This window comes from Nyctereutes procyonoides, unplaced genomic scaffold, assembly GCF_905146905.1.
Source record: "Nyctereutes procyonoides isolate TBG_1078 unplaced genomic scaffold, NYPRO_anot_genome, whole genome shotgun sequence".
Lineage (NCBI taxonomy): Eukaryota > Metazoa > Chordata > Mammalia > Carnivora > Canidae > Nyctereutes > Nyctereutes procyonoides.
In genome coordinates this window covers 66,119,767-66,139,482 of record NW_026575142.1, presented here as the reverse complement: position 1 = coordinate 66,139,482, position 19,716 = coordinate 66,119,767, and the positions used below count along the sequence as shown (strand labels likewise).

At 45.8% G+C, this 19,716-nt stretch overlaps 1 protein-coding gene across 1 annotated transcript in view; it reads left to right on the top strand.

The window, feature by feature from the left end:
* The first annotated feature begins 6,570 nt into the window (after window positions 1-6,570).
* SLC7A14 (solute carrier family 7 member 14) overlaps window positions 6,571-19,716 on the top strand; it is a 51,477-nt gene continuing 38,331 nt past the window's right edge. The window contains exon 1 of the mRNA XM_055308453.1: window positions 6,571-6,874. Within this exon, the coding sequence (XP_055164428.1) occupies window positions 6,571-6,874 (304 nt within the window). The remainder of the gene's footprint in view (window positions 6,875-19,716) is intronic.

The window sequence follows — 19,716 nt, the reverse complement described above, 5'->3', positions numbered from 1 at the left end:
AAAAAAAAGAGAGATAGAAGTGTGCCATAGTGTAGAACTAGGAAGAGATAGGTCTAAAGAGTATGAAAAAGGTATGTGGGCTGAAGAATAACTCCTCCAAGGATGCCCACATCCTAATACCTGCGTTGACAAACAGAGAAGCAGAATGGGAAACTTTTCTAAACAGAAATTTCGTCCCAGCCCAGGTAAAAACCAATTATCTTCATTGTTTATTTCTGGCAAGTAAGGTTAAAATGATTTCTCATTTTGTTATGCTTGGTGTCAAAAGCAGATGAATTTTGGATTTAATACCTGTCGTTAAAGGAAATCACTATTCACACTTTTACAGAATTTATTGTGGAAGTACAGGAATGAGCATATCAGAGTCTCTAAGTTTACATATCAGAAGCACAGACTTCTGCCCATTGCAGAAAAACCAGCCTCAAAAAAATTGCAGTAGAATTACTTTGCCTGGTACATAGCAGCACATAGTGAAAGAAGTTATATTATCTTTTATAAGGAAAGTTATGCAACTTCACCCCTTGCCATGTAACTTCGCTGTCTCCAATGAAAGGAATATACATCCCACCCCACTGACTTTGAGCGTGGTCATTTGCCTCACCTTAACCAGAAGAAAATCCATGGAATTCCAGTTCCAACCAGAAGCAGAAGAGGCCTCCTACATTCCCACCAGTCCCTTGTTCTTGCCTATGCCACAAGAGAACAGCGTGCGGCAGGTAGGCATTGCTCCTTTAGCCTGAATCTCATGTCTGAGAAGACACGCGGAGACTCACAGTCCACAGTGTGGAGAAACCCTGAAGCCAATCTACAGCCTGGGGTAGAGTCATAGCAAGAGACAAATGTCATTGTTGTAACGTTGAAATTTGATGTCGTTGGTTACTGCGGCCAAAGCTGATCGATGCACTCGGAGCATTTTAGAAACAGAAAAAAGAAACAAGGTTTGAAAAGGAAGCTTGGGGATCCCTGGGTGGCGCAGCGGTTTGGCGCCTGCCTTTGGCCCAGGGCGCGATCCTGGAGACCCGGAATCGAATCCCACGTCGGTGGGATGCTCCCAGTGCATGGAGCCTGCTTCTCCCTCTGCCTGTGTCTCTGCCTCTCTCTCTCATTCTGTGTGACTATCATAAAAAAATTAAAAATAAATAAATAAATAAATAAGAAATTTAAAAAAAAAGGAAAAGAAAAGGAAGCTGAATGGGAGCAACCTTTTTGGCTCTTAGCCCCTCAATGGTCATAGATCCAAACTCCCCTTTAGAAACTTTCCAAGCAAAACAAAGCCAGCTGGGCCTCAGATTCCGCGTACAGTATAAATGGGTGGCGCACGGTTAAGGAATGTGGAAGGTGATCACAAAATACTTGAAGTGGGTTCGATGAATCAAACGTTTCACAAAGACCACCTGGGAAGATTATTAGCACTATTGAAAGTCAGGAACCCTCCTTTTGAAGTCAGCAATATCTCTGAGTCAATTTGTCAGGCACCAGCACTGTATGATTTAGGACACAAATGCACACACGCGCGCGCACACACACACACACACACACACACACACACACAGGGCTAGACTGATCAAAAACATCTTCCTTAACTGCTTTGTCATGGTCCCAAAATGTCAACAGTGATAAACTGCAGCCTACCCGAGAAGTAGAAGTCAAAACGGGATTGATCTGGAAGCTGTACCATTTGAGACCCGGCTGATCACTGAAGAAATTGAAGATGTTTCGTCTGGGGAAGATAAAACTCCCAAGAGTTACGTCCGTTGCCTTCGACAACATGAAGCCCTTTCCTCCTAATCTGTATGGATAACGGAGAGCAAAACCAGGGATGATAGGGGAAAGCCACCAGGACGCAGCTCTCGATTCCACGTACTGGGATGTTCTGTTGGGTGGAGCAGACTCTGGGATGGGGACACACCCGTCCCAGGCCACCCAGCAAACAGGTAAAGCCGCTGACAGGCAAGCGTCATCCAGTCCGAGCGCAGACACAGAGCCGAATCTGGAAGGCCTGGAAGGACTAGAAGAGCAACAGAAGCAAGGGCGTCAGCAGAAATCCCAACGTCAAGGACTCCGGCTGAGCGAGCTGCAGTAAGTGGCAGGCGTCAAGGTCCAAAGGGGAGCATGTTTTCAGGGATGGGGCGATGACTGTAGGTGAACCCCCTTGTCCTAGCCACCTCCCCGTGCGTGCGCCTCTTGCCGAGAAAATTCAAAGGCATGAAAGAATGAGAAGTGGTGTTAACACCCAAGGGCCCAAGCAAATCTGCTAAGAAGCCCGTTTAGATCATGAGACACAGGAAAGGAGAAGGCCGCTCTCCACCAGCACCAGAAAGGGGAACACACATCCTTGTAAGGAAGGAACCAGGGCATAGAGTCTGCAGCCAGAAGACACCCAAGGGAGCTCCAGCAGAGAAAAGCTCTGGGTGAGGCCTGGGCAGCAGGCCAAAGGTGCTCTGAAAACTGCCTGGGGAACTGGAAGCAGTAGAAAGGGGCTCTCAGCAGTCGGGGGTTGAGGAGCAAGGAGATGCTGGCTAGCACTCCCGTGGCCCTCACCCTGTGCCGGGCGCTGTGCTAGAAGCTTCACTCATGCTAAGGCGTGTGCTCCTCACTGCAACCCCGTGAGCTAGTACCATTATTTTTTTATGGATTGCAAAACTGAAGCACAAAAAAAGATCCAGCCAAGGTCACTTAGCTAGTAAGGGCAGAGCCAGAATTTGGACCCAGAGAACTCGAGTCCTGAATTATGTTCTGGAACCAGAAACTCAGCCCCAGAGGAAGAGAAGTAGCAGGTCAGTGGGGAGGAGGGTTAGCACCAGACTCCAGGATACGGGAGTAGGTCGGGGGAGCTCAGGCCTGTGCCTCATCAAACCAGGCACCTTCAGGGCCAACTGCGGCCTGGTGTTGCCAGGGGACATCGATGAGAAGAACCTCGCAGCAATCCTAACCGACAGACTCCGCAAAGGGGCTGCTTCTAACAGCCCATGTTCCCTGCTGCTCCAGATGTTCCGCCAAAGGCTGGGCAGCTACAACCAGGGGATGTCACAGGACGAATTTTTTTGTAATCCCCTGGTGTGTTTGCAAAATCAAGCTGGAGTGATGTGGGGCTGTTTACTGTTTTGTTAGGCTTCATTTCCTTCCTCTCCTCACCTCCAAAGGCAGGCTCCAACCTAATTCGATAATCCTACCTATTCAGTGAACTCCCAGGCCGTGATTATTTTCATCCTGACACAAACCTGCTTTTACCATCATCACACATGGAGTCTGCTGAACCCTCAAGCACGCCGGCAACCACCACAATGATGACTCTCTCCTCCCAGGGGCCCTGTAAGCCGTTCTTAGTTATAGCTGTGAAGTATTTTGAGAAACTTGAATTAAAGTGGTAGAGAAAGCACAACACACATTTGTTGCTCATCTTGGAAAGACAACAGCAAAGAGCTTCCAAAACTATCTTCGATTAACATAATCTGAGGGTAATGAATATGGATATTGTCAATAGTCACTTGGAAACATGTTTTCTCGTACATTTTGTTCTCTCCAGTACATTTCCAACCAAGAAAGAAAATGCCCCAAGTCCCTGTTTGCATCAATAAAGCAAACACTCAGAGGAATTACAGAGGGAACAGAGCTAGGAACACTCACCACCCTCAACCTTCGTTCCAGTTGGTTCTCTATGTCTACATCACGTTTCTGATTATCTGTCAGATAAAAGCCGTCACCTCCCTAACAAAGCTTGCTTCATTTCTCCGTGTCCTTGTGACAGTTTCTGATGAAGGCTGATCAGACAAGTATCCCAGAGGGTGTCTCCATCACTCGGGGGCCAATGCCAATGCCATGGCCGCACAGACCCTCGCTCACCCCTTCAGCCCCCTGTTTTGTATCCTTCACGACCAGTGTTAGTTTGCTAGGGCTGCTTTAACAAAGCACCACAAACTACGTGTCTTAAAAACAAAAACGTATCATCTCCCAGTTCCGAAGGCTGAAAGTCTTCGATGAGGGTGCAGCAGGGTTGGCCCCTTCTGTGAGGAAGATGCACACTCCATGGCTCCCTCCCAGCTTCTAGTGGTTTGCCGGCAATCCTCGGTCTTCCTTCGCTTTTAGATGCATCCCCCTGGCCTCTGCTTTCTGTGAAGATACACCTCATTCTGTCTGTGCCCAAATGTCCTCTTTTTACAAGGACATCAGTCATAGGAGATTAGTGCCCACCCTATTCCAGATGACTTCATTGAACTAATTACATCTGTAACCACTATCTCCAAATAAGGGGGCATTGTGACTGCTAGGGTTTGAGAAGGCTCCAGCATAGGAATCCAAGGGGGATGGGACTCAACATCTAACACATCCCTCCTCCCTCCCTGGAATGATCCGGTTTTATCTGTCATCCTGTGTAATGTGTTATATTCTTTCTTCACTGAGCATCACTGTTTATGTGGTCTCATTTTTCTGCAATAGACAGACTATAATAAGAAAAATAATGAAAGACAAGCTTTCCAGGAAAAAAGCAAAAACAAACCTTACTCCTTGCATTGTGATTGAGGTGCTCATCACCTCCCATTCTAGACTTACAGCTCCATGAGAGCAGAAACCATGTCTTTGCACCGCCCCCGCCCCCAAGCCTAACACCATGCCTGGCACATAACAGATGCTCGGTATGTACTGGCTAACTTGAAATTAAATAGATATATACATTAATTTCTCACAAGAGCTCAGTTGAAGCAATTGTTCTTGCAGCATCCCTGGTATATATGTGACACATTTTCTCATAAATCTGGAAATCTTAAAAAAAAAGGGGGGGGGGGAAGGGAAAAGACTGCTGACACGCTAGGCTTTGAAATGACTGCTGTATACAATGGCACTATGCACCTGTGGTGATATTGAAGGTGTTGTCAAGAATTAAAACACAGTATGAAGCAACACTGTCAAATCTAGGAGGAAACTAAGCCAGTAGGTCCATCCCTCAACCTCTGTGAACCAAACGACCTCATTTCACCTGATTCTTCTAATTAGGTTGTGTTTGCAAAGCCTCTAGAAGCAGACAAGTGTGACATTAAGTGCTAAGTAGTATTAATTAATAATATTGGTAGATTACAGGGGCTGGTACTGCTTATAAATGTAAATGTCCTAGGCTTGTCAGCACAGTAGTTGGAATCAGTGTTATGCGGTACCTTAGGAGCTCTTTGTAGAATTGTGTAACGCTTCCGCCTTGCAAAGAAGGTAGCTTCATCTCGTCTTTGCACTCTCTAACTTGTCAGAACTTTGGAAATCATCTAACATAATAGTTCTCAGCTCTATCAGGCCCAGCACCTCTTTTCTGTAATAAAGGCTTGGTTATACTTCTCTTTAATATCCTGAAGCAAAATGCATGAATAAGCTACGTGTATTATAACATATCTCAGTGTGTAAACACAGGCCAGCACACAGGGAGCTGTCAGATGCTTTTACTATATAAGGGATCACCATCCGCGTGCCAGTTCCAAACGGCAGGCTGTCACAGGTGTGCTGCATGGGAGGTGCTGTACCATGGGTGGCGTTGTAAGGGGGGGCCTTGAGTTTCTGAAGCAATGAAGAATTCCTTTTCGGTTCCAGACCAAAGAATTTACAATCATCCTTTCATTTACTCTATAGTTGCTTTCCTGGAAAAGTCAAAGCACTTGTGTATTAAAACCATTCCTGAAAAACCCCATGTGTTTATACATGAAACAATTAGGTTTTACATTTGGATCATCATAACCAGAATTTTCATCTACAAAAATGTCTGTGAGATTATTGAAAATTGGATGACACCAATCAGGTTAGCACCTCTGGGGCTCACCCACCACATGCCAGAAACATTTCCTCTTCCTCAATCCCGGAGAGCAAACAATGCTCAAAACGGTTTTTCATTTTATTTGAGAGCAAAGTTCCAAAACAACTCGATGGGGTGAGATCGTCCCTCTTGAAAGTCACAAGTCTTTGTATTTGGAAAAACGAGGATGTTGTGTCCCCAGAGAATATGCCCCCAAATTACAGACCAAGTCTTGGCAGACCCAGAACAGGTGAGTTTTTTCCGTGTGCCAGGCATTGTCTTAAGCTCTCTATAGACACTAATCTAATCTTCACATCAACACTAGGCAGGAGGCTTTATTATCCCCATTATACAGTTGAAACTGAAGCACAGAGAAGTGGAGTAACTTACCCAAGGTCCCACAGCAGTAAGTAGCAGAGCTCTGACTCAGACCTTCTTCTTCAGAACAACTTGGGGACACAGTGCAAACGACAGATTGTTGTTTTGGACTGGAGGCCACACAAAAGGGGAAAGGCAACCCTCCTGCATTATGAGTACACAAGACAGACCCACTCAACCAATTCAGTATATTGACCTCCAACCACACCTCCAAGTGAAAGCCTGTTCCTGCTCGGTCTCATCATCTCCCTTCTTGTGTTTTTCCACAGGCATTCATGCCCAGAAGAAGGCTGCTTTGGGTCCCTCCGGACCTTTCCTAAAAAGGAGATCCTTGCTCACTAGATGAGTTCCAGAAGCATCCACTAAGGCTCCCATAGCCCTCTTCCATCAGTCGACCTTCACCGCAACCCCTATCACCCAGGATGAGTGGCTTCCTTGCCTCCCTGGACCCCCGGCGGGTTCAGTGGGGGGCCGCCTGGTATGCCATGCACTCCAGGATCCTGCGCACCAAACCAGTGGAGTCTATGCTTGAGGGAACTGGGGCTACCACAGCCCATGGCACCAAACTAGCCCAGGTGCTCACCACCATGGACCTCATCTCACTTGGCGTTGGCAGCTGTGTGGGCACTGGGATGTACGTGGTGTCTGGTCTGGTAGCCAAGGAAATGGCAGGACCTGGTGTCATTGTGTCCTTCATCATTGCAGCCGTGGCATCCATATTATCAGGTGAGTGTCTCAGTACAGTGGAAGGCCTGTGGAAAGTGTGCTTGCCAGTCTGTCACTGCTCATCCTGCACTTCAAGAATGTTCATTAGTGAGATGTATGAAGTGTCAGCAAAGGGGTCGTTGGGCTCCTTTTCGGCCTTGACTGCCAGGGAGTTCAAGACTCAACTGTAGTAGCTTCCTTTTTCTTTTTTTTTTTAATTTTATTTATTTATTCATGAGAGATACACAGAGAGAGGCAGAAGGAGAAGCAGGCTCCCTGTGGGGAGCCCGATGTGGGATTCGATCCCAGGACCCCGGGCTCATCCCCTGAGCCGAAGAAAGATGCTCAACTACTGAGCCACCCAGGCGCCCCTTTGCTTGTTTTTTGATACAAATTATTAATCTGGTGCCCGGCTTCCTCCCAACTTCTCATTCCCTGTCATGTCCTAATAGCTCCATTTTTATCATAACTCTCCCTTTCAATGGAAGATAGGTCAATCCCTTTGTGGGGAAGTGGATATAGCGAGGATTATAAATAATACATAAGGGGTAAGCAGAGGAGCAAAATGACAAGTCATTAATCTGATATGATTGGGATTTGATGAGCCAAAAACTGGCATTGTGACCCCCAAGCAGGAGGAAACCAAGCTAGGAAATATAGAACCATCATGAGAATCACAAAGCACCATCTGCCACAAGCGCTTCAACAGATTGTATCCTACAGAAGTAGTTCAACCAGTGCCATCGCTCCCCTTGAGAAAGAATCATCAAACTCATTTTGTCAATAAGGTACCAGGACTTATATATTGATAATTTGTGAAATGGCTCTCCTATTTTCCTTTTCCTTCTCCCTCCTTCTCTCTTGAGCTGTGATCCACAGTATCCTCTTTCCAGGAATAGGTCAATAGATAATAACTTGGAAAAGAAGGAGAAAAGAACATATCCTGCTTCTCGAGCATTATATTGCATGAAGTTTTGCTGGGTTTTTGGTGGCAAATCATGTGGGTCAAGTCATGTCCTGGCAGGAAACCTCATGGCCTCTTTCACTGCTTCGGAAGCAAGAATGCTCGCGTGCTTCCGGATTCCCACGTACTAATGCATGCCATCATCACAAGAAAAGTTCTACATAGATACTGTATGTCCAGACTAGCCTTCGTCCGTGGGGAATGCACAGGCCAGGAACACACAACCAGAAAGTGCACCGGTTTATATTTGACATCTTTTTAACTTAATGAGGGAAATAATTCTAGACTGATTCTATTTCTCTCTCATCATGGCTTACTTCTGTTGGTTATATAACGATCCCTTTTCCTGAAGTCATCTCTAAGATGTATCGATAGCCTAATAATTGAGGTTCCTTCAGAAAAGAGGACTCTTTTCTTATAAATGAAAATAAATTATTCACATGGGTGAATTCTGTGGATACTTCAAATGCCTTTAACCCAATTGCAATCATTTCTAAGCTTATTGCCAAAGAAACTATTTGGAGGAAGTTGCCAGATTCCTATTCACTATAAATTTATAGATCTAGAGGACAAAAATAGCAAAGTAGGATAAGAGACAGACATATAACCAGGGGTCCCACCAAAAGCACAGAGCAGAGGACTAAGAGTCCTATCCAGTTAATGCAGACTGACCACTCTCCTCTAGGTCCATTCTGTTATGGTCCCGTCCTCCAAACTACAGTGAATCCTGCAAACAAATCACCCACACCGCATCCTTCACAGCACTACATTACATTTAGAAACCAGATCCAGGCTCGGTTGCATTCTGGAAGGCTGTCGCCCAGTCAAGGTGCCCATAGCATTATATAACCCAGACTTTTCTGCTTCTCATATGGAGGACCCAAGGCTGACCCAGTCAGTGCTCTGTTGGGACCAGCTTCCACCTGCTGTAAGAGTCCTAATTGTACACACCTCTCCCTAACTTTGCATTCAACAGGGTCATGTTGTTAACTTGAAATTGGCCATAGTGGGAGCATTTGTACCACAAAAATCAGCAAATGCTCCAAATAGAGTTTGATTGGTTGGTTGGTCAGTCGGTTGGTTGGTTATTTTCAGAGAGTCAGTTGCTAAGCATTTACCAACACACCACTGGCCCAGCTCTACTGAAGGCCCTGGAACTGCCCTGTCACTGGTGTCTTCACCACTGCACCAAGCACCAAGAGAAAACCCCTGCCTCTCCCACAATCAGGTACTTTAGAACCTGGGTCTGCCCCTGATAACTGTGAGACCTTGAGCAAGTTCCATAACTTTTCTGAGCCTCAGTTTCTCCACTTTGAAAATGGTCAGAACAATAGCACCTTCAGAATCACTGTGAAAATGAGAGATGCCTGGAAGTGCCTGCTGCAATGTCTAGCACATAGCACTAAATAAGCAGTTATTATTATTGTGTACCAAACTCTGTATTCAGAGCTTGCCATACAACATCACATTTAAGACTCGTAACATCTTGGTGCCATGCATAGGTGGCTTAGTTGGTTGAGCATAAGACTCCTTGTTTCAGCTCAGGTCATGTTCTCAGGGTCATGAGATCATGCTCCGCATCACATGACACTGGGCTCCTCGTTCAGTAGGGAGTCTGCTTGAGATTCTCCCCCCACTCCCTCTCCCTCTTCCCACAGGTCCTCTCTCTCTCTCTCTCTCTCTCTCTCTCTCTCAAGTAAATAAATCTTTAAAAAAATAATGATATCTCTTCAAGATAGGTTTTATTCTCTCCAGTTTTACATGTGAGAAAATTGAAATTTAAATACCAGAACTTAGATTCAAATTTGTTATACCAACAACATCTTTCAATGTTGACTATAAATTTAAATTACTTGGGGAAACTTTTTTTTTCTAAAGAATGGTTTGAGGGAGAGAAGTCAATTTTATTGAGTTATAATTACATACAGTAAAATGTAGCCCTTTAGATATACAACTCTATGAACTTGACTAACACCTATAATTATGTAACCTCCACCAGAATTAAGATACAGAAGAGTTCTATCATCCCCAAATAATTCCTTCATGTTACTTCTTTGCAAATCTCCTCTCCTCCACCCTCAACCCCTGGCAACCACTAATCTGTTTTCTGTCCCTATAGTTTTGCCTTTTCCAAGATGTCATATACGTGGAATCATTCAGTACATAACCTCTTGAGTTTGGTTTCTTTCACTTGGTATGAAGCATTTAATATTCATTCATATTGTATATATCAGTGGGTAGTTCCATTTTTTTATTAGTACCCCATTGTATGGATATACTACAGTTTATTTATCCATTTACTAGTTGAATGTTGAATTGAGTCGCTTCCAGTCTGGGATCATTACAAATAAAGCCATTACAAATATTTATGTACAGGTTTCTGTGTGAACACAAGTTGTCAGCTCCCTTGAGTAAATACCTAGGAGTGGAATTATCAGATTGTGTGGTAAGTGGAGGTTTAACTTTATAATAAACTGCTAGACTCTTTTCCAAAGTGACTGTATTATTTTTCATTCCCACCAGCCATCCCTGAGAATTCCAGTTGCTCTGTTCCTTGCCAGCTCTCAGAATTGTCAGCTGCTGCTTTTTGTTGTTGCTTTGTTTGTTTGCCATTTTAAAAGGCATATAGAAATATTTCAATGTGGTTTTCATTTGCATTTCCCTAATTGCTAATATTTAAAGCATCTTTTTATGTGTTTATTTGCCATCCATCTTCTTTGATGAAGTGTTCAAATCTTTTGTCCTTTCTTTAATTGGATTCTTCATTTCCTTATTATTAACTTTTAAGTTTTTCTTACACATTCTGGATACAATTCCTTTATTAGATATGTGATTTTGCAAATATTTTCTCCCAGTTTGTGGCTTGTCTTTTAGTTTTCTTAGAATTCCTATTTATTTCCTTCTAATTCTAATTCGAGAGATTCTAATTCAGTCAGACTGGAGTAAAGCTCAGGGAATTTTTTTTTTTTTTAAACCCTCAGAGAAGTCGAATGTGCTGCCAAGGTTAAGAACTACTCTTTCACAAGGACCAAAATTTAACTCCTGCTTCAGCTATGACCTACAAAAAGAGAAAACATATGTTAGGATATAAATTATTTGGCCAGCAGATTCTTAAGAAATTTACTGGGCTCTGTGGCATCATCCTCTGTGCCATGCAAACCAGCTCATAACATGAAGCAAATCTGACTAAGAGAGAGCGACTTCCTCTACAATATGACCAGAGTCAAAGTTACAGTGACCCCAAGCTCCTCCTACCAGTCATGCCCCAGCCCGGTAATGCCCACAGCCTTATCACAGGTAGAGGGAAACTTATCAGAGGAAGCAGCTTATGCTGTAACCTTTACCCTCTGCCCATAAGGTCTTATCTACCCTTTAATAGTTCAACAGGCCACAACCAGAACCCAGGCCCGTACCAAACCTAGAAAACTCTTTGAATACACCAGACTAGTAAACGAGATAGGGGAAATAGTTTTTCTTCCTGGTTCCCACCTACAACCATATTGAGAGACTGAGGGACGGAAGCAGGATGGCTTCCAGAGGTTCTCTAATTCAGTTGACTCGGGGTGAAACACAAAGCAAAGCCACCATGCCAGTGACATCTGGCCGCCAACTCAAAGCCCTAAGAGCATCCTATGAACTTGAGTGAGGACTCCTGCTTTGACTTTTTCTCCTAAGTTTATTTCCAGTTCTCTTTTAATATTATCACATTTGAACCCCAAACAGAATGTAGGCCTGAATGACTCCTGAGCTCATGCACGTCCTACAATGACCCTTTAGGCCCATATCTCAAATAGGGATTAAGTGACAGTGTGTTTACATGGCATCGGTCCCCAGGCTGATGCACAATACCAGTAAGTTTTATCATCTACTCATAAGAAACTATTAGACAAAAATCTAATAAGATGTGATTCAGTAAAGATGTATTGCGTACCCACCATCTACCAGTCCTAGGGCAGTACCAAAAACAAGTAAGAAATTGTTTCTACTCTAAAGGACCCATTGCTTATTGGTAGAGGCGAACACCCAATGGGATGGGTAAGTATGGCAATAATAGTAGTAATAATAGTAGTAATAGCAGCAGCAGCTACCATTTATTGAGTACTTCCTGCATACCAAAAGAGTTCTAAGTGCTTAACATGTTATGTTACTTAATCCTCACATCGACTCTATGTGATAAATGGTGTCATTATCCTTACATTACAGATGAGAAAACAGCGGCTTGTAAAAAGTCTGGGAACTCGCTTTAGGCACCTGATTAAGAAGTGACAGAGCAGGGAATAGAGTGAAAGCAGTCTGACTCCAAAGCCCACATTTTAATCACTGCTCATCTGCTACCATATTAGCAGATGAGGGTCAGATTCAATCGCACACAACAGAAAACCAAAAATGAGAGACAATTTCACCTCTTTCTTGTGCAGAAAGAATCTGGAGGGAGGCTGCTATTGTGGCTCTGCAGTCGTGGGGACTCAGGCCCATCTTTGCGCTCTACCACGGAGGGTGCTTGGCTTCCATCCTTAGGGTGACTTCAGGATCCAAGATGGCTGCTGGAGCTGCAGTCAGTGCATCCAAGTTCCAGAAGGCAGGAAGGAGAACAGAAAGTTGAGGCAGGTCATTTCCAATATTTCTGTCCCCTTTTTAAGAAACTTTTTCATAAGTCCTTCTCTACAACTTACATTGGTTGAAACAATTGGTCCTAGGAAGTGAGGCTATGAAGGGTGGTCTTCTGACTGGCTGTATTGTCAACCCCAGTATTCCAGGAGCTCTGTTGACAGGAAAGAAGAGGAAAGCTGGCTGTCACTGCCACACCTATAGTGGATGCACAACCCCCAGGCCCTCTAGCTTGCTGAGGTCAAGTTGTTCTGAAATGTTTAAGTAAAATTGGTTCTTATTCTCAGTAAATGTACGATTGGAAAATCTAGAGTCCCCTCAATAACTCAGTAGGGAGTCGTGAGGCTTACCTCAAGACTGATTATGTCAACCCTGAATCTGCTCCCACGGAGTCTCTATCTCTCTACAATCTAATCCCAGCCATTCTTCAAAGAATATTGTCCCCTAACTAAAATGGTCCGTCAGGATCATTCATGAAACAAAGTGGGTTCTTAGAGGAGGGGCTTGGGGGCCAAGCTGGAAGGTCTGTCCAAGGGGACAGGCCAAGAGATCATTCGGTCAGTAAAGAAGTTCAGCAACACGAGCAGATCCATATTGTAGTAACACGGTGGGGAGAGAGTAGGGGTGGCGACACTGGTTATGCACGTATTGTACAGAACAGGCAAGGGGTTAAGAGTGGAGATGGGAAGGAAGCTTGGGATGTGGACAATGTGAGCGTGGGTGGGCGAGGAAGAGTGTGGCAGAGGGGCCCATGTTCTCTCCGCTAAGGAAAGGCGCAGCAAATGAAAGTGTATTTGAAATAATGTCATGAGAATAACGGATTTACAACACAGTTCTGGTGACAGAAAGTGAAAGTAGAAGCAGAAAACCCAAGGAAAAGGGACCCACCGCCACTGAACACCACCGAGGACAATAAGCAAATAAATCCGTGTGTGCAGAACACCAAGGTGGGGCTCCCACCTAGCACCTCCTTCCCATCCTCACCAACACAGAGGAGGGAAGGGTGACTTCATTTCTTCCCTCAGCTGAAGAGCCAGACAGTCAGTGGTTAAAGTAACTCCCAGAGATGCTGGCAGGTACTTAGTGGCAGGACCAGAAGCCCACCCCCAGAATGCAGGGCTCCAGAGCTCGTGCTCCTCCATCAGCAAGTGCTGCTGAGACCCTTGGAGCCACACATCCAAAAGGCAATGAGGCCCATCGGGCTGAGTAGCATTTTTCTTGGCATTCTTAGTTTATGGTTTAGCCCTAGGGCTTATAATTTGAATTTCCTGCCATCCTCATTTGCTTTTTGGCATCCTCTGATCCATCATCAGGCGAGACCAGGGCCACCGAGTCCCTGGGAGGTGGCAAGGCGAGTAGCGCCCTGTCAAGCAGATGCCTTTCCCACAGGCGAGGCTCCCCAACCTCCTCCCGGGGCTGGACCTCCACAAAGCCTAAGCAGGATCTCTGAATTGCGCTGCTCATCTCAGGTTGGATTTTCATGACCGAGGAAGATTTCTAGAGACTCCGAGTCTATTTAGATAGTCTGCTGAGTTCCCTTGTTTTGTCTTTCAGAACAGATCATTTTCCCCTCCTCCAACTGAAGCCAGACTAGAGAGGTGAACACAGGAGGGCTGGCCCTTCTGCATCACTGATGGCTCTCAGTGATCTAGGATCACTCATTCATTCTACAAGCTCACATCCCTTTGTTTGCCCAGAACACTGGAAACACTGAAAGGAAATGCAAAGATAAACAGATGCATGCCAGTCTTCAAGCTTCTGGAAAACTAGTTCTCCAAGATAGCGTCCAAACGCACAGCTCTGTGTCGACATCTTCATAAGGATAGCAGCTACCCTCAATGTTGTAAAGTCTCTAAGACATAGACTTGGTTAAAGTTAGTCATTATTATTATTGCTGTTGTTGTTTTTATTATTATTAATCCAATACTGTGCCCCAAGCACTGTGCATTTAATGCTCTCAACTTCCCTCCTGGGTGACCATTCGTGTCCACATTTTATCAGTCACAACAGCTAAACCACTGGGGACTTCCGACATATCATCTGGCACTAGCTACACACAGCTACGTAATCCTCCCAACAAATCCTACAAAATAAGTGCCGTTGTATATCAATTTTGCAGATGACAAATATGAGGCTCAGAGAGGTGAGGTGACTTATCCAGGCCCTTAAGGCAGTCAGTGGCAAAGGTTGAACCTACATTTGAATCTGCCTGGCTCCAGGGGCTATTAACCCCCAGCTGCTTTATGCACACACATGCCTCTAAGAACTCACTAAGAGAACCAAATGAATCAAAAAAAACCTTCACTCTTATTAGGGTTTCAAAAGGACCTGTGGCTCACCCTACTCTACTCATTAGTTGAGCACTTTTCTGGATCATAACTTTTGTAACCCAGGTCATGAAAATACTTTCTAAGCTCAGCGCCTTCCTGTCACCTGTCAGCAGTGAGAAGGGTGTTGCGAAGTTCATGGAACTCTTGTATATAGAGCTGGATTGACAGCCCTGTAGGAAGGATGTCACTTACCAGTTCAGAGAAGGTGAGCCCATTTTTATAAAAATTTACAAGTCTCTCAAATTACTGATTCTGACATAAGCTTCCTCCAGCAAACTAAGACAACCTGGGCTTCTTTCACAGCCTCTGCAGCATCTGGTAGAGTGGACAGTGCATACCGAGAGCAGCTAGCGAGGCGTGGGGGGGACTGGCCACAGAAATGCTGCAGAACACAGGAAAGAACTCTGAGAAAAAGAGCTAGATGTCCATGCAAAAAAAAAAAAAAAAAAAAAAAACAAGACAGGCACATGTGAAATCATCTTGAGCACTGCAAGAGACCACAGGGCCTGAGACAGAAGTCGGGACACCCAAACCCTCGTCCCAGCTCTGTTCCTCCGCAGCTCAGGACACTTAGGCAAATTGCTCACCTCTTGACTTCAGTTTCCTTCTCTGCAAAATGAATAGTTCAGATTCGATTGCCTGTATGAGGGTTAAAAAAATAAATAAAAAGAACCCAGGGAGGGGAAAGATTTGTACAGAAAGGTCCAATGTCTCAACCTTCCACACACACACTTTCCAACCCCAGGTAGCATCCGGGCACCAGATGCAGCCAGCCCCCCGGAACTGATGCACCTCACTTCAAGCCCTGCTCTGCCGTTTACAACTCATGTGACTTGGGAAACGTACTTAACCTAGACCTTCCCAAGCTGGGTGCTTGGGTGTGTTGATCCCTCAGCCCTTGGCAGGGCTGGACGGTGGCAGAGGCCCCAGGATACCACCACCAGCTGTGAGCAGCGTCACCCCTGTGTATATTGACCTCCTCCTCCTGGCCACACAAGTGCTACTGTTCTCTAGGTGTGCCCTGTCCGGTGGGAAGGATTGGGAGGTCCTAATAGCCTGCCTCAACCTTGGATTCATCATCTGTCAATGGAAACAATAACTGTTTTGCCTCATAACCACCTCATGAAGATGGTGTGTGTAAAGTACTCAGGATGGCCGTGCACCTGGTAAATGCCAGGTACCGTTTGCTCATGTTACCATCACCACTGCCAATACTATTGGCCAGGTCTCCCACCTGAAGAGGCTAGAATTTGTCCTTAATGCCAACAAGCACCCATGTGGCAGATTCTGAAACCCCCCGGGTGTGTCCCTAGCCAAAGACCCAGCAGGCCTGCCTCCCGTTCACCCTTTCACCAGATGAACCTTGCACAAAGAGCATTCTTTTGGATCTGAAGGTATTTTTCCCAGAAGGAAGTCTCATCTCTACCAGGATAGCCCCCTTCAAAAAGACTGTGCTTCAAAACGTCCAAGAAGTTATGCCTCGGAAAACAAATAAAACATGTAACTACAAGTGGTGGTAAGTGTTGTAGGAAATTAAACAGGATGCCATGGCAAAGTACTCTTTCCGAACCAGTGACGTGTAAGCAGACTCAATTCTGGGCGCTGAAAAGGTTGCTCAAAGTGAGTAAGGCATAACCACCACGAGATAAAAGCCCATGAAGAGGAGTTACACAAAGCACCGGCCCTCACCCTCAGACGCCTGGTAGGAAGCCGACTTTGTGCACGACAGCTCAGGGGCCTTACCCACCCCAGGCATCCGCTCTGAACACTCAGTGCCCCTCCTCACATTGCTAGGCCTCCTAAATCCTAGGTCTCTGGCCCTGCTCGGCCCTCCATTAGCCCCTTTTGGGGGAAAGTGGAGATGGCATCTCTCTTCTAGGTGGGGTGTCTCATGTCTCTCGGAAGGTCCTACAGAGAACAGATCCAGGCCCCTGAGAGATTTGCTGTGTCTCATACTCCCGAGAATGTGCTGGAATGCAGCCCATCCCGGCGGAATCCGGACCCACTTGTCGTCAGATGGGCTGAGGAGACACACAAGGGCCGGCGCATGCTCTCTTAGCACTCACCCTCGACCCCAGCCGCTAAATCCTCAGGGCAGGGAGTGATGACTTGGCCCCCTCCCAAAAGCTTCTTGGATCTCATCCTTGTTGGCATGACTTCCATCTGCTTTAGAAATCGGGGCACTACCTACTCCCGGAGAGTGGCGAGCTGAAAAACATCTGGGTGCACGAGAATTTTCCTGGCTGTCACTTTCCTCCCGTGCTGTCCCTTCCACACAAAGACTTTCTAGCCCCAGTTATCAGAGTCACCTAAGTGAGGGGCTGGAGGCCTCATGAAGAAAGGTTGAACAAGAAAATGGGAAATTTCTCTCTACGCTCAGAATGTCTAACTGGACCTGCAGGAGGGAACATATGTTTCCAGATTAAAGATTTAAAACCCAAGAAGGAACTTTTCCAGGTTCTGATTTAGAAGGAAATTGGGCACGCATAGGGCTTGGTCTAGACTCCAGATGATTTCTGATATCCTGTGGGGGCTGAGTCTCTAAAACCATCAGCCAACAATTCTTGCTTCCAACCTCTTTGATCCCACCCCCCAAGGCAAAGGCTCCTGCATAAACCCTCGGGAGGCTACTGCTGAGAAAGCCTGTGCAATTCTCTTTCCTCTGTAACAACTGCCATCGCTCCCACTGGAAGAGTGCCCGCCACCCGCCAGAACCGTGCATGTGCTCCCTTAAGGACCCACAGCAACCCCCCACGAGGGATCTCATCGCCACTTGCCAGATGGGGAAACCAATGCTCAGTGAATCAGGTGCCTTACTCGAGCCCACAGTTAGTAATAATTATAGTTGTCACTTATTAAACACTTGCCGTGTGCCAGGCACTGGGAATGTGATCTGTGTGCAATCTCATGTGGTTGTCACGACCCCTCTCTAGACCTCTCTCCAGAGGCTGGGTGGCTCCTATGACACTCCCTGCTTCTCCTAAAGCAGAGACTGGGCTGCTGACAGTGGCCTCAGCATCCGAGTACAGCTGACCTGAGCAGCAGATGAGAAACTGTGTACAACGGGCCTAGCACAGGGCAGATGCCAAATAACAGGTGCTTTTCTCTTTTGTGACATCTCTTTCCCTCCAAGACTGCCTTTGACGTTAACCTGATGCCACCTACATAAAAATGTGAGAAGCAGAGAAAAGGGCAGCCCCAGCCCACCGGACACCACAGCAATGAGGAGGAACCAATCTGGGTCAGAAGGGGTCTGGAAACAGCTAACCCTGTGGGTCATTTAGTTGAAAGCAACCTCATGAGCATTAATGTTATCACCATCTTCATCATCATTTGATAAAGCAATAAAATACACTAATGATGATATGAACAATAGCAAGACCGAACAACATAATACTCTAATTCATCATGCTGTGCAAAGCGCACCTCCGATACCTCTAAAATATTTTCACAGAAGGAGATCTAGAGAAGAAAGTAAACAGGTCATCTGGTCATATTTAATCAGCAAATTATTAAACTTCCTTGCCCCGTCTCAGGGGTCACTCCTCCAACTATGAGAGCAGCTTCTGTGCTTCCCGTGTATGTGTTGATACACTGGTGCTCTCGTTTGGGGACCTTGGGAGCCCTCTGTTCCTTACCCAACTGTAATGGGAGCCCCTGTCAGGTTCAGTAACGAGTAGCATCACACACACCCTGATTGAAGACGCTGCCCATCCCCTAACCACAGGCTCTTACTGTCCGCCTGAGGCCTGTTTTGGCAGAAAAATTATAAGTCTCTTCTTAGACGCAAAGAAACAGGCGTTGCCAGACAAATTGCTTTTCTTCCAGACACATTTGTTAAAATTGCCTGGGCTTCACTGACAGGTGATAGAGTGACCAAGGTTACTCAGGTAGATGAGACAGGAGCAGGGAAGGGAGAGGCAGAGAGCCCGATGAATTCCTCCTGGGAGAAGAAATGCACAATTTTCTCGGCTTATCAAGAGGGAAGAAGACATGGGGGCAAGATCGTGGGCTCTCACATGCCAGGGGGCTGAATAGATGTTTCTGAGAATCTAGCAACCTGCTTCTCAAAGGGGACAGCAGTGATGGGGATACTTCATTACTCACCATCTGGAATTCGGTGTCACACACAAAACCAATGTTTCCAAGAGAATTCACACTCTATTTCTCCCTGAGGTCCTGTGATTTCTTTCTTTTCTTTTCTTTTTTTTTTTTTTTGAGATTTTATTTATTTATTCATGAGACACAGAGAGAGAGAGGCAGAGACACAGGAGAGGGAGAAGTAGGCTCCCTGTGGGGAGCCTCATGCAGTATTCAATCCCAGGACCCCAGGACCATGACCTGAGCCAAAGGCAGATGCTCAACCACTGAGCTCCCCCAGGCACCCCAGTCCTGTGATTTCTAATAGCCCACTCCCAATCCACATTTAATCCACGCTATCAACTACAGCAGTACAGACAACATGTCTTAGCCCCACTGTGACTTTATAAACAGAACAAATATGTTAAAAAAAAAAACTAACAAAATGAGAAGGAAATGAGTAACAACCATCTCAGCAAAATGCTGTTTGGTGAAGACTTTCTTCAAGGCATGTTTGGGCCTGAACCGGTGAGGTGTACTAGTTGGGGCCAATGGCTGATTCCATCCCATGTCTGGGAGATGGCAGGTAATTGGCACTCAGAGGTAACTGATTTCATGACTAAGTGTCACTGAGAGAACCATATTTTCAAAATAACTGCCCAGGCCTGCTATCTGTAGCCTATGGCTGGTCACCCAAGAGAGCCCGAGTGACCCTCTGAGCAACGCGCCCGATGTTACTGATCCCAGAGGCCTGAATGAAGCTGCAGCATTGGCACGTTGTTTTCTTGGAGACCCCTCTCCACTCCTTCTCGTATCTCCTGATGCCCTCTTGCCCTAGGGACAGTCCTTCTGGCTGCCCAACTCAGAACTCAACTTTGCAG